Source organism: Vigna radiata, chromosome 7 (assembly GCF_000741045.1).
Source record: "Vigna radiata var. radiata cultivar VC1973A chromosome 7, Vradiata_ver6, whole genome shotgun sequence".
Classification (NCBI taxonomy): Eukaryota; Viridiplantae; Streptophyta; class Magnoliopsida; order Fabales; family Fabaceae; genus Vigna; species Vigna radiata.
The window spans coordinates 52,448,900-52,462,774 of NC_028357.1; the positions used below are offsets into that span (position 1 = coordinate 52,448,900).

The 13,875-nt window shown below is 29.6% G+C and overlaps 1 protein-coding gene across 1 annotated transcript; it reads left to right on the top strand.

Annotated features, from left to right (window-relative positions):
• Nucleotides 1–10,235: 10,235 nt before the first annotated feature.
• On the top strand, nt 10,236–13,155 carry LOC106767288 (protein IQ-DOMAIN 14). Its single transcript, XM_014652144.2, has 4 exons — nt 10,236–10,861; nt 11,111–11,563; nt 11,944–12,153; nt 12,244–13,155. The coding sequence occupies exons 2-4, from the start codon at nt 11,168–11,170 to the stop codon at nt 12,952–12,954; spliced, it is 1,317 nt and encodes a 438-aa protein (XP_014507630.1). The 5' UTR covers nt 10,236–10,861; nt 11,111–11,167; the 3' UTR covers nt 12,955–13,155.
• Nucleotides 13,156–13,875: the final 720 nt, after the last annotated feature.

Below are 13,875 nucleotides of genomic sequence, written 5' to 3' on the forward strand. Positions count from 1 at the left end.
CTTTCGCCTTTATCTCTCGCCACTCCCACCCATAATCACCCATTTTCTCACTCTAACTATTTTCTTCTTAACTTTCTTTAACAACAAACACAACCCTCCACACTAACTTTATAAATCAAAAAAACATTGTTCTGGTAGGATATATCTCCGAATCTTCCCGCACAGTTTCCTGCAACCGGTCTTCCGGTCTTCAATCCATTGGGTCCGTTCGGGCACCTGCTAACAACACTCCGACGCTCAAGTCAGTGTCAATCGTTAGGTGAAAATGGTAGAGATAGAAAGAGAGTGAAAGTGAGTGCGTATTAAATGTAACCACCTACCTCTTACCCTTGATTCATATTTATAGTTTTCTCCATGGGCCAATGATTAGCGAAATCTTAATTACGGCCCAATCACAGGTCCGCTATGGTTAATTTGGTTTTACCTCAATCCTGAACGCTTATTATATCTTAATCTTCAACATCCGCCGGACGTCAGTACCGCGCGTTACACCAGAGCTTTGGTGAGAAACCAGTCCCACTTGACATCGGACTAGGCCATCAGTGGGACCGTCCGTCTCAAGCGCTTTACATGGACGTCCGGCTCATACGGTACACCTGTAGGGTTTTGACGTAATGACGTAAAGATTTACCTAACGTATAAAACAAGAAAAGATTTGACGCAGCGCTCCTTCAGCGAGCGTGAAGACTGCGTGATTCTCTTACGGTGACTAATATCCATGTGATTTCTTCAAAGTTTTTCTTACAAACAGAGATTGCGCTCGGTTGCGGCTACCGGGCTCCGTCAGTTTTTCACTGGGTTTCCATCATATAAAGTTGTTCCTTAAACTTGGTAGGTCGGCTTTGAAACTTGCTGTCATTGTGAATTTGGAGGAAGATTCTGATAAGCATAGTCATGAAATTTGTCGTGACCGTAAGAACGTTCGTTGTTAGGGTCCCGGAACAACCGTGCTTGTGGGTACCTGCGCTTGCAAAGCATGTTCCACCGGAGAATGCTTTTTTCCCAGTGTTGATTCCGAAAGGCCGAACGATGATTTGAAGCCGTCCGATGGTTTGAAGTTGTCCGACTTAAATTCGTAGTTGTTCTGTTAATCGATTCAATGGTTTCTTTGGACCAGACATTTCCAGAAGCACCGATTCAATGATCTCTTTTGACCGATCGTTCTTATTCTCAATTACGGTCGTCCGTCCTACTCCCTACTCCCTACTCCCTACTCCCTACTCCCTACTCCCTACTCCCTACTCCCTACTCCCTACTGTACAAACATATTCTTCATTTTCTATAAAAACTAGACATTCAAATTATTACTTTTATCATTCAAAGATTATTAAAGAAGATCTGTTCCCAGCAATGATTACTCAAGATATTAAATTAGATAATTAAGGAATTTAAGTAAATAATATAAATTTGACATATTAAATACAAACAATATGTGCGTCAAAGAGAAAAGAGGGTCGTATTTGTTGCAGTGTTAGTGTTGTCTGCATTAGGTTGGTGTGCAGAGCGTGGGTAGCATATGTCACAGAATCTTAGTCCTTCAATTTTGTTTTTTCAAACTCCACTTAACAAATTCTTTTTTCTACTTTTTTCATTTTTATTTTTCTTTTATATTTTATATATTTCACTAATATACTCACTCTTTACTTCTTCACTAATATATTTTATTTTCATTACATAAATTAAAGGATAATGATATTTAGATAACATTTTTTTTACAATATTTGAACATTGATTACGTGTCAATCTGTGATTGGTCATAAATTACTCCATAATAGTGTTTATGATTATTATTATTGATTATGGAGTAATTTACGATAAATCACAGATTAACACATAATCAATGTTCAAATGTTGTCAAAAAAATGTTGTCTAAATATCATTATCCTAAATTAAAACCACAATTCATCATCACATGTCAAAACCACGTATATAAGATGCCTAGTCTATTCAAAAGCAAATTTCATTTAAAATTACAACTTTTTTTTTTATATAAAAAAGAAAGTAGAAGTAGTTCATTTTATATATTAATATATTATAAATGAAATTTACGACTTTCTTTTTATTTTATTTTAACACAATACATATAAGTAAGTTGCATTCCTAAATTATATATTGAGTTATTAGTGTCAATCAAATTGAGTATATTAATTTTAATATTCATCAATTTAAGAATAAAGTATAATTATTTGTAATTATATTATAATTAAGTAAACATTAATTAAAAGTTTACAAAATTTATAAATAAAAGTTTGAAATAAATAGATTCATCGTGTGTATTTACTACTATATTAATTATTAATTGTTAAACATTGAGTTGATTTTGATGTGAAAATATTTTCTATAAGTGTTTTTTCAATTTTGATACAAACTTCTGGACAACATTTGAATTTCAAACAACATCACATAATCCAAACTATTGACTTCAATCGCGTATCTAAAACAATTCTTTTTTTCTCCAAATACCTTAAATTCAAACTTAATATAATTCTTTTCTTACTAGAGTATTATTTAGTTTTTTGTTATATAAATATTTATAGTACAAAACATAAAAATATTAAATAGAATGTTTTTTTTTTTATTGAGTAAAATGAGCTTATGGTTTTTAACTTTAAACTATATGAACTCTTAGGTTATATGAGAATACACCATTTACTCTATGGAAATTCAGGCAGGTTCCATATAGCATTTATAATAAATTAGTAATTTAAAAAAAAAGTAAATAAGTAATTTTGAAATTTTCAGAATACCTTTACGATATTGCTCTGATTAATTAAAAAGATGTTATCAAAGTCTGGTATTGTGAAAATTTGAAGTTGGCGTAAATCTTCTCAATATAATGTAAATTTTATACGAAAAAGTAATTTTTTAATGAACTGTTTTTCATGGAAAAATTAATAAATTTTTAATTTGAATTGATTAAACTAAGCACGCCCTTTAAATCAAATCTAAATCTTATATTAAAGCTAGAATCGTGTTTGACTTTGTAACAAAGTCGTATAATTTTTTTAGCAAATATATATTTATTTCTTATGCATGTAATTGACTACATTAGTTATATCTATTTAATATCACTTAATTTTTTTTAAATTTAATCGAACGGTGGACAGTACATCTAAAAAATTTAGATGACATAATCGGAGATGACGGAGGATTTGTTACGGGCTGACCAGGAATATTACGGCTTTGTGACTATTCGACTTATTGCATGGTCGTTGCTAAAATTTATATCCAAGGCTCAATCTAATAATTTTATTTTTAAGTTACCAAACTAATAGTCAAAACCTTTATAAAATTAATAGATACACCACCAAAAAAAAATAATTTTAAAACATAATATATTATTTAGAGAAGAACCGTATTTTATATTTTTAATCACAAATGTTAGTTGTTAGTAGTTAGTTTTTGTTAAACATTTCAACTTACCACTCATTTTGTAATTTCTTCCGTTTTTTTATCACAAAGTCAATTTCATCGTAACCTAACATTATAGCATGTTTATACAAACTATTCTTTATTTTTTGACATTTTATTATTCAATTGGTTTACTTTTATTTTTAAAGTTTAAGTTAGTACTTGATATTCTTAAAGTAATTTATAATATTCCTTGGTCAACTTGAACTTAATATCTACAAAATTTAAAGTTTCATCTTACCTTGCATTTTATTCCTCCGTCTTTCCCTTTGTTTTTTTTTTTACGATATTGAACCTCCTTTTTCCATCGCCACTTACAATACATCTAATTTTCCATAGAAATCCAACAACTTATTTTTTTTTTCAGAAACAAATAATGGCAAACTATTGCCAGCAACAGAAAAAAAAACTTTATCTTTTAAATAAAGAAATATTTTTTTTCATACTATATATATATATATATATATATATAATTAAATTTCAAGTTATTTATCAATTTTAACATTTCTCAGTTGAGTTTTAATTAAATATTTTTTGTTTATTAAATATTTGAGAATTATATATTTTTTTTATTCAAGTGCTAACGGTTTAACTTATCTATTAATTGGATAATATGACCGACTATTATTTTATTCTTTTACTTTATTTATTTGTTTTCATGTATTAAAAAGTACTTTCATGTATTAAAAGACATAAAATTATAATTAATACTAAAATGATATCATAACTAATAATGAAACACGAATTTAAATATTTTTATTCAAAGCTTGTTTGATAATGATTATATTGTGGCAGTTTTTGATTACTTTGTAGATTATTTTTAAGTGTTTGTTTATTTTTTAAGATAGATTTGGAAAAGTAGATTTGAAGAGTAAGAGGGGTGAAAGTATGATTACTTGGATTAAGAGAAAAATGATGAAAAAAGAAAAACATTAATATAAAAGTTTACAAAATTAGTTAGTAATGTGATAGATTTGATAGAATAACAAGAATATATTAATTGATAAAACATGAAATATTAATATTTTTTTTTGTTATAAAATAATTTAAAATAAAATATAATTATTGTGAATTATATTAGAATGAAACATGAGTTATCATTTAAGGTAAACAAATTAAAATTAATAAGTTATATTAAATTAAAATAGACTTGGTTGATCAAGTTAAAATAAAATGTTTGTGAGTAGTTTAAATAATCTAATGTGAGTTATTAAACAAAATGACATTTTAAAAATCCCTCAAGTGTTTTATCAAATAATTTAAAATTTGTGTTGCATTTTTGCTGCTACTGTAAATAACAATCACATGTTACATGTATTTCTTGATGGCCCTCTTTCTGGTCATGTCAGTTTCATTCATCACTGTGAGAATTTCATACTGTTTAAAAGTCATACCATAACCAATTATACTTCCTTGCATAATATTCTTATATTGTCTTTCATGCTCTATTTTTCAATTTAAAATTTTTTAAATTTTAATATTGTTAACTTGGAATCTTTATCATTACTTAGGAAATAAATTCTTGCTAACGTAATAAGATATGCTTATGATATCTTCATTATTTTTTATTGCGTAAAATATTTACAATTTTTTTATTAATTTTTAAATTAAATAAGTTAATACTTATAATTATAAATTTTAATTTAATATTTTATTATTAAATAGGGCTGTCAATTTATGGTCTCAGAAAAAAAAATCTCATTAATTCAAACAATAAGAATAAGGAAAGTGAATTTGCATAATTATACTTACTTAAGAACTAGGCTGATAAGTTAGAACATATGATAATTAAAGCATAATATACTTCTCAAATGGCTACCCTTTTGCTCCCTTCTATAAATCTTTTACCAAACTTTACTCTTTCTCTTTTTCCCTTTATCACCCAAAATGAAATAAAATGGGTATATTGAGTAACCAAAAAAGAAGCATGCATGCACGATTATCAATAGCATCTTCGAAGAAAATTATATATTTTTAATAGTTTATAAGAAAACATTGAAGAAAAGTAGTTATGTTTGATGATTTTTTTTCTCGAAATCATACTTTTTTTTAATTACCCAACTATGCTGATATGATTGTACTCAAATTCTATTCAAATTATCAAATTGATATTTTTGATACTACGATTAATTCGAAAACATGTTTAAACATCATATTGAATAGTGTTTTTCTCAATTGGATGATGATTAAATACATAGGATCAAACCAACAACCACTATAACTTAAACAACAAACTTAGCATATCAAAATACCATATTTCAACAAAACAAAAAGCTAACCAGGTATTGAATGATACAAACACAAACTCCTACCATCAAACTCACTCTAAGAACAATCCCTACAAAATTTCACCTGTCAAACCATTGATTCTAAACCAATTTATAACCTATTACCAAATTACAATTCAACATCAATTTCAAATCAAATAAAACAATTCAAACAACACACTTTCATAATAACCAAAATAGATTTCAATATTGATTCAATTAACTAAAACAACACTTTAAATAATTCACAGACCATCAAAATAAGAACTCATACAACAAACAATCACATACGAATTTCCCACATCAGACTACCAATCTCAGATCAAATTCACCATGCATAACAATTTATCAAAGCAGTAACAACATAAAAAAGTGATAGTTAGCTTCCGTTACCTGATAAATTACCAAATCACTTTAGAAGGCCTAAAACAACTCCTAACACAAAGGAAGCATCATTTGCTTTTACGAACAACAAAAACACGATCAAAGTACTGTTATAATCATTGATCATTAAAGACTCAAACTGATGAATCAAAAGACTCATGTAAGCTAAGTGAGATCCACATGCAATAAATATAAGAAAATACAAGAGTAAAGAGATTGAAACTCAATTACTCAAAAAGAAAAACTGAATTGTCTAAATTGAAGAACTTGCTGAAATTATCAATTCTACTATTTTAGTTCTTTAATAAAAACCAATAAATGAGAACTTTTAGAAAAAAAATAAAAAATTCTAAAAAAATAATTTATAAAAATATTGTGTATTTTAAAATAATAAAACTTGTTCATAATAAAATTATTTATATGAAAACAGTTTAATATTATAATAAGTTTCACTACTACTTCTAAAAGACCAGTTTTTAAATTCTTACAAATACACTAAATGTTTTCATAAGATCTCAATTAAAAACAATCAAATATATTATTTAATTAAACCTATTTTTATTTTAGTTAAATACATAGTCTAAAAAAAAGTTATTTTAATATGAAATCATTTCACATTGAGTACGTTTTTTTAAGTTGGAAAGTTGGACATGTAAGTGTGGGTTATATTGAAAGAAAAATATTTGACATTTATAATGATCCTACCTTTAAACAAAACTATTTATGATAAATAATACCTTTTATCCATAAAAAAAGAAAAAATGGCTTGTTTTCCATGATTTGCTCAACCAAATGTTGGCTTTTATTTCTGAAGTTGGTTTGACATGTTCCCTAACCTCTCTCACAAGTCACAAGGGTTACCCTTATGCTCCACACATGCCTATAACAAGATAGGCTTCTCTTCCCCACCCATCATTCTCTTCCACCTTTAAGGTCTACACTTTCTGGGGCCACACATTTTCTCAATTTCTTCTCCATATTAATTATACACTCATGCATGCAACTTTCATAATCAATACATATTAATAAAATTTTATTTTTTCCTCAATAATTATTCTATATAAGAAAATAATATTTACCATGTGGGTCACAACTCTTTCAACATAATGGATGTCTTTTACCTCAACAACTTCATCATTCAAGTGAGTCAATTTTTTTTTGAATTAAAATAAATAAATTCAGTAAGAAAGACCATAAACACATTTATAACTGAAACATCATAGTATTCAGTGTAAACATTTTCCTGGTATGGAATAATGAAAGTCAATCAAAACCAATTGAATTTGATTTTTCACACGTATTAAATCATTTATTTCTCATGAGCATATGCAATTTTAATTAATTTATGATTATTAGCTTATACAGTAACTTTCTGATAATAGAATAACTACAGAGTTGTAACACAACAAATAATTATTTCTTTAGAAGATGTCAGTACAATCACACACTAAATCCTCAAAAATGTATTCAGTAACTTTGTTATTCAAAATATACATTAGAACTTAGAAGTCATTCATCATTATGCTTCAATGTAATCAATAAACCCTAAAATCTAGCCAATTTTTTTCAATAGAACTAATTTGTCTCCTAGTTTATGTTTTTTTTAACCTAATTCAATGTTTTATATACAAAATTATTATTTTTTTGTCTTTGTTCTTAATTAGAGAAAGATTTTATTTTATTTTTCATGAACATGTGATGAGTTTTATTTCCTTCCCTTCTGTTTGTAAATAAAGCAATTCGTTTATAGGGGAGCGAAGCAAAGGGTTGGACTTTTCCAAAATCACTATAGGTAAAGAAATAGGCAGGCTTTCGTTTGGGCTTAACAAAGCCCAATTCCATACAAAATTACGCTTAAAGCAAGCTTACGACACTAATGAAATATAATAGAAGAAACATGTTTAGGTAAAAAAAAATACAATTAAATTTCAAATATCTAAACTAAATATAAAATTAGTTAATAGAAATGAATTATAGTAAGATTAAATAATTGAAAAAGAAAAGAAAATTGTATAAGTGAGAAATAAAATGAAGATAAATATTGTAGACAGAAAAGAAACGGAGATGAAATTCTTTTTTAAAACTTTTAAAGTTTAATGTTAAAATTTTTATTTATTATAATTTTTGTTTAGTAATATTATAATGAAAAGTAAAATAAAATATGAAATAGGTTTTCTAATCTGAGGAACAAACTATGTAATAGATTAAAATATTAGTTGACGAAAAATTAATACAAATTTATAAAAGAATTGTCCTAAATTTATGAAATTAAGAATATTATATCAAAAGGATATGGAATAAATGAAAGATTAATCTTTGATAAAAAAAAAGCTTAATACAATATATATGAAAGATGTCAAGTTATATCCAAGTTATATCAAATTACCTTATATGAAAGACATATAAAAATAAGTTTATAAAAAAATAAGTATATCTTATTAAATGACACTTATTATCTCTATATGAAGAATTTGTAATAATAGAGATACATACAAAATTAAATATATTGTAATTGCATGTTATTTAAATAATATTTTTATATTTTTATATTTCTAAAAGTTTTTTTTTATTTCTTTTTGCTGTTTATTTAAAACAGTAAACATTTTTTTCTTTGGAAAACTCAAATCTTTGAAGGTAATTATTGTAAGTTTGGTGCTGAATATATATTAATTTGAGATGCTAACATTGAAGTGCTTTACAAACTAAAAATTTTAGTTTTCTTACCTAATCCATTAAAGGTAGATTTTTAGCTTCTTAAAAAAAAAGTTTCCTGAACTAAAGTTTAAAATAAACTTACAGGATATGCATATAAATGTATTTTATGTTGACCAAATACAAAACGGGTCGGGTTAATAGATCCATATTGACAGCGGTGACATTATAAAAGGGAATTGAACATAGTAATGACATAATTTGATGGAATAATGTTAGGTGATTCCTAAAGAAAGAAACAATGGTCCTAATGAGAGTGTTACATGTACCTATCTGTTGTCCAAATTGGAAATACATAATGTCATCAATTCTCATATATAGGATGTGATTGATGACCATGTTATGTCTCTAACCATACCAACTTTATCTAAATTTGAAAAGTGCCACTCGGAACACTGCTATGCTATGATTAACTTTAACCACTTTCTCACAAATATATGCTTCAAAATATTCTCTCATATTCTGTCAATGAATTTATAACTATATAAGGTTTCTGTTTGGTTCATCTATTACAACTTGTGTGACCAGAACATCCTATTCATTATAGGAACAATTTATCTAGAGTTTTAAATGTCATAACAATGTATCACTGTTTTCTATGTTTGTGTTGAAAGAAATATTGTTAATCAGAATGGACTATTCATATATATATATATAGAGTAATACACAAACATAATGTGTAATATAAACTGACATGTTGTTAAGATGTTGAACTTCAAACATTTTAAGTTATACAAACAAGTTTTAAAATTATGAAAAAAAAAATCATAACCTTGAACTAAAAATATGTATGAACAATGTTACCGTGACATAACAAGATTCGGAATGATATAGTCAAAGGTGCATGTGAGTAAGATTTCCGGAAATGTTCCAATTTCTGAATTTCATGACCACATAGTGGATCCTCTTTTTGAATAGTGTGGATTCTCTTCTGCTTTACCATAGTGAACAACTCAGATTTCAGAACTTTGTATGGAACTCAAAACTTTCAAATACAAATGATTTTATTCAAAAAAATTAAAGTTTAGAAGCATGTGCCTTTGATGTAATGTTTTTAGTATTAATTAACTGGAACTTGGCTTTGGTATTTAAAGAAAAAAGATGCAAACACAGAAAACATGAATTATTGATACAGTGAAGTTGTGTGTTAAGTAATTAGTAAACATAAAATTTTACCCTGAATTACTGGAGTACTGTTTCATATGTTCACTAAATTACAAGATGGCACAAGAATCGTAAACAGCGACATGTTCAGGGAAATTTTGTTTTCATCTGGATCATTACAGTCAGCAAAGTACTGGAAGCATAGTACAGCTAAGTTTGTCTTTGATGTTTTGAATACCCAAAAGGTTTTTATAATAACTTGGTAAACATAATCAAGTTTTTCACCATTAATCATACTTAATAGTGGATCATCCCAGTTGTTTTCTAACAATAACATGCAGTAGAGAGAGAGAGGATCATGTCGATGATTTCTAAGTTGCACAAAAACGACAGTAAAAACAAAGGGGAATTGGAGTTGGTACACAAAATAATTGAAGAAAGAGTAAAACGAAACAATGAAAGAGAAAAATGGTGAGATAAAAAAGGAGGAAGGGTTGCAGAGAACAGCATAGGTATCTTGGGCTACATGCAGAGAAGGAACATGCATTGTTTCTGGTGATTCACAGCTAGTTGGTTTTGGGAAGTGAAAGGTGAGGAGAGAGCTGAGAAAATAGAATGAATGAGAGTGGTTCATTGATTAGCTAGGAGTTAAACTAAGGAGTAAAGGAGGGTAAAACAGTTGCAGAGCACAGAGAGAGTTGATCTATGGTACAGTTTAGGGAATGGCTTCACGAGACACGAGTGTGTCAGATGTTTTTGGGACACTGAGGTATCTTTCTTTTCGAGGATAAGTCCCTCCACAAGGTAGCAGGTGACAGATGAAGATAGAGATTTCACTATGGGCCTGTTCTCTTCTTTGAGCCTTTTCCATCCTTTTCTGTTCATTGGATCACTGCACAGTTTTGCCCTTCTCATTTCCCTCTCCTTTTCCTTTTTACCACTTCTGAACTGTTTTGGCCTTTCAAGAACTTGATTCTACCAAGGTGGGTTACCTCACTCCTTCTGTTTAATACCACCAACATGGTTTCTTTGTCTACTATCTTATAGTTTCCATTTTGAATGTAATGTGAACCCCAACACCTCAATTGAAGTCTCTTTTTATTTTATATTCTAGGATTCTAATGTTGTTTGATTTTGCTCGCCATCTCTTCTGCATTTTGTCATGTAATGCATATTTTAACGACATGTTTTATTTATCGTGTCTTGAAAAAACTGTTTGTGATTTTTTTTAGGTAGGCTTCCCAGTAGAACTATTCAAAGGCCCCAGTAACATTTCTCTCAGGCACCCAATGGAGAGAACCATTAGGTGGTTGAAGGGATTGTTTGGGATAAAGACAGACAGAGCGCACAGAGAAAATTCAAATCCTGGCTCCAAATGGTGTCACTCAGACAGAGATTCCAGAGGTTTATGTCATAATCCTACCACCATTCCTCCCAATATTTCACCTGCTGAAGCTGCTTGGCTACAATCCTTCTACTCAGAAACTGAGAAGGAGCAGAACAAGCATGCCATTGCAGTTGCTGTAGCCACTGCAGCAGCCGCTAATGCTGCGGTGGCTGCGGCTCAGGCTGCTGTAGCAGTGGTTAGGTTAACCAGCCATGACAATGGCAGAGACACTATGTTTGATGGTGGACAAGAAAAGTTGGCTGTTGTCAAGATTCAAACTGTGTTTAGAGGATACTTGGTAAGTCAGTCTGTCTCGACATGACAAATTTTGGCTGGAATTTAACTAGTCGGATGGAAATTGTAATTAGCTTTTAGTTAGATCCATGATATTTTGATGAAAATGCTTGCTTATTATGAACTTTGTTTTAATTATATAAAAATAAACATTTCATCTTGTAAAATTCACATCCTAAAACACTAGTTGGATTCTATTACATATCATTCTTAGTTAGTTATAACAAGTTAAATTAATATCAGTTAAAATACTTACAAGAGTTTTCAACAGTGTGCAATACCGTACACTCAGAGAATGTCAACAGATAAATATATTCTCTTGACTGTTTAGAAATCAACAAGAGAAATATTGTGATCTTGAAATTCTTTGATTCTTCTACCCAGGCAAGGAAGGCATTGAGAGCTTTAAAAGGATTGGTGAAGTTACAAGCACTAGTGAGAGGGTACTTGGTGCGGAAGCAAGCGGCAGCAACCCTACTCAGCATGCAAGCTCTAATTAGAGCTCAAGCCACAGTAAGATCTAAGAAATCTCAGGGACTCATGAGCACAAAGAATGAAGCACACAGGTTTCAAACACAAGCACGAAAATCCATGGTAGTATTGTATGACAGATCTTATATTCCTGTCTACTATCATGAATTGTGTTAGACTTATATAGTGATTGTTGTCACAATGTTTTTGCAGGAGAGATTTGAAGACATACAGAGTGAGTACATAGCTCCCATCCACAGCAGAAGGCTGTCATCTTCCTTTGATGCCACAATGAATAATGCAAGCAACAGTTTTGATGGGAGCCCCAAAATAGTGGAAGTGGACACTGGTAGGCCAAAGTCAAGGTCTCGCAGGAGCAACACATCAATGTCAGATTTTGGTGATGACCCATCATTTCAAACACTTCCTTCTTCTCTCCCATTCAATCATTTATCCATACCGAACCACAGGACTTTCCTGGACTCAGAGTGGGGTTTAACAGGAGAAGAGTGCAGATTTTCAACAGCACAAAGCACTCCACGCTTCACCACCAACTCTTGTAGCTGTGGCTCTCTTGTTGTTGCCCCTATGACACCTAAAAGTGTTTGTAACGAAAACTTCTTCTATGGGCAGTACCACAATTTTCCAAACTACATGGCCAGCACTCAGTCTTTCAAGGCTAAATTGAGGTCTCATAGTGCTCCGAAGCAGCGGCCAGATCCTGGTTCAAAGAAGAGATTTACCCTCAATGAGATGATGGAGTCCAGGAGTATTTTGAGTGGGGCTAGAATGCAAAGGTCTTGCTCACAGATTCAGGAAGCCATTAATTTTAAGAATGCTGTGATGAGTAAGCTTCAGAAATCCACAGAATTTGGTAGGGAAACAACACCAACTTTTCCAACCAGAGGAGGTGGCGATTGGTGAAACTTGTGATAGTCTATTTCCTTTTGCCTTTTCACCTTGTTAGTAGTAGCTGTCCATTTCTTCACCCCCATGATTGGCAATTTGAGAACATACAGTGAATACAAAACAGGGGAGACAAGACAAAATAGGAGAACAAAGAGAAGGTCCCCCTTGTAATTTGCTCATGGAATTATCTCATCATATTTGAGTTTTTCTTACTGATACTATGCATTTGTGTCTATTTATCTGTGCAATTTGTTAACTTTGTTAATATTTAAGCAAAAAATAAGTCCTCAATTTAAAGGGTTTCAAAGAATGGCATTAGAACAGGAAGACTGTTCTAAAGTTTGAAAAAGGAGCATTCTTTTGATTTCTTTTTAGTTGAAAAAGTGGGTTATGTACCTATAAAAAACAAGTTATATATACATCAAAAACAAATTAAAAATCTAAACATTAAAATTTAAGTACTAATTAATTCTGTTCATGTCTTTACAATTACTCATTCCATTAAAGATTTATCAAATACCTCAAACCACAGCATTCCAAACAATAACATATAGGAAATTTTGTTGGAATGTAAAGCATCAAGACATTGATGTAGCAATTTATTAGTTCAAGATAGCATGGTTGTTAAGTTTTTTAAAAAATAAGTGTTTACTAAAATGACTTATTTCAGGAAAAAGCAAAAATCTATAAATAACCTGAAGATGTCATGACCTATGAGATTTAAACTGAGTGCAGAGAGTTCAAACAATTCAATTATTCAAAGGACAACTATAATTAAAAAGATAATGATAATTAAACAACATTTGAACATTGATTACGTGTCAATTGGTCAAAAATTATTCTACAATCAATAATAATAATCATAAACATTATTGTGGAGTAATTTTTGACCAATCACATATTGACATATAATCAATGTTCAAATATTGTCAAAAA

What these genes read in the sequence shown, in the direction of transcription:
- LOC106767288 (XM_014652144.2), top strand. Translation starts at nt 11,168, where the DNA reads ATGGAGAGAACCATTAGGTGGTTGAAGGGATTGTTTGGGATAAAGACA. An exon ending in CTGTGTTTAGAGGATACTTG is followed by an intron (nt 11,564 to 11,943) that starts GTAAGTCAGTCT and finishes TCTTCTACCCAG; the next exon opens with GCAAGGAAGGCATTGAGAGC. An exon ending in CACAAGCACGAAAATCCATG is followed by an intron (nt 12,154 to 12,243) that starts GTAGTATTGTAT and finishes ATGTTTTTGCAG; the next exon opens with GAGAGATTTGAAGACATACA.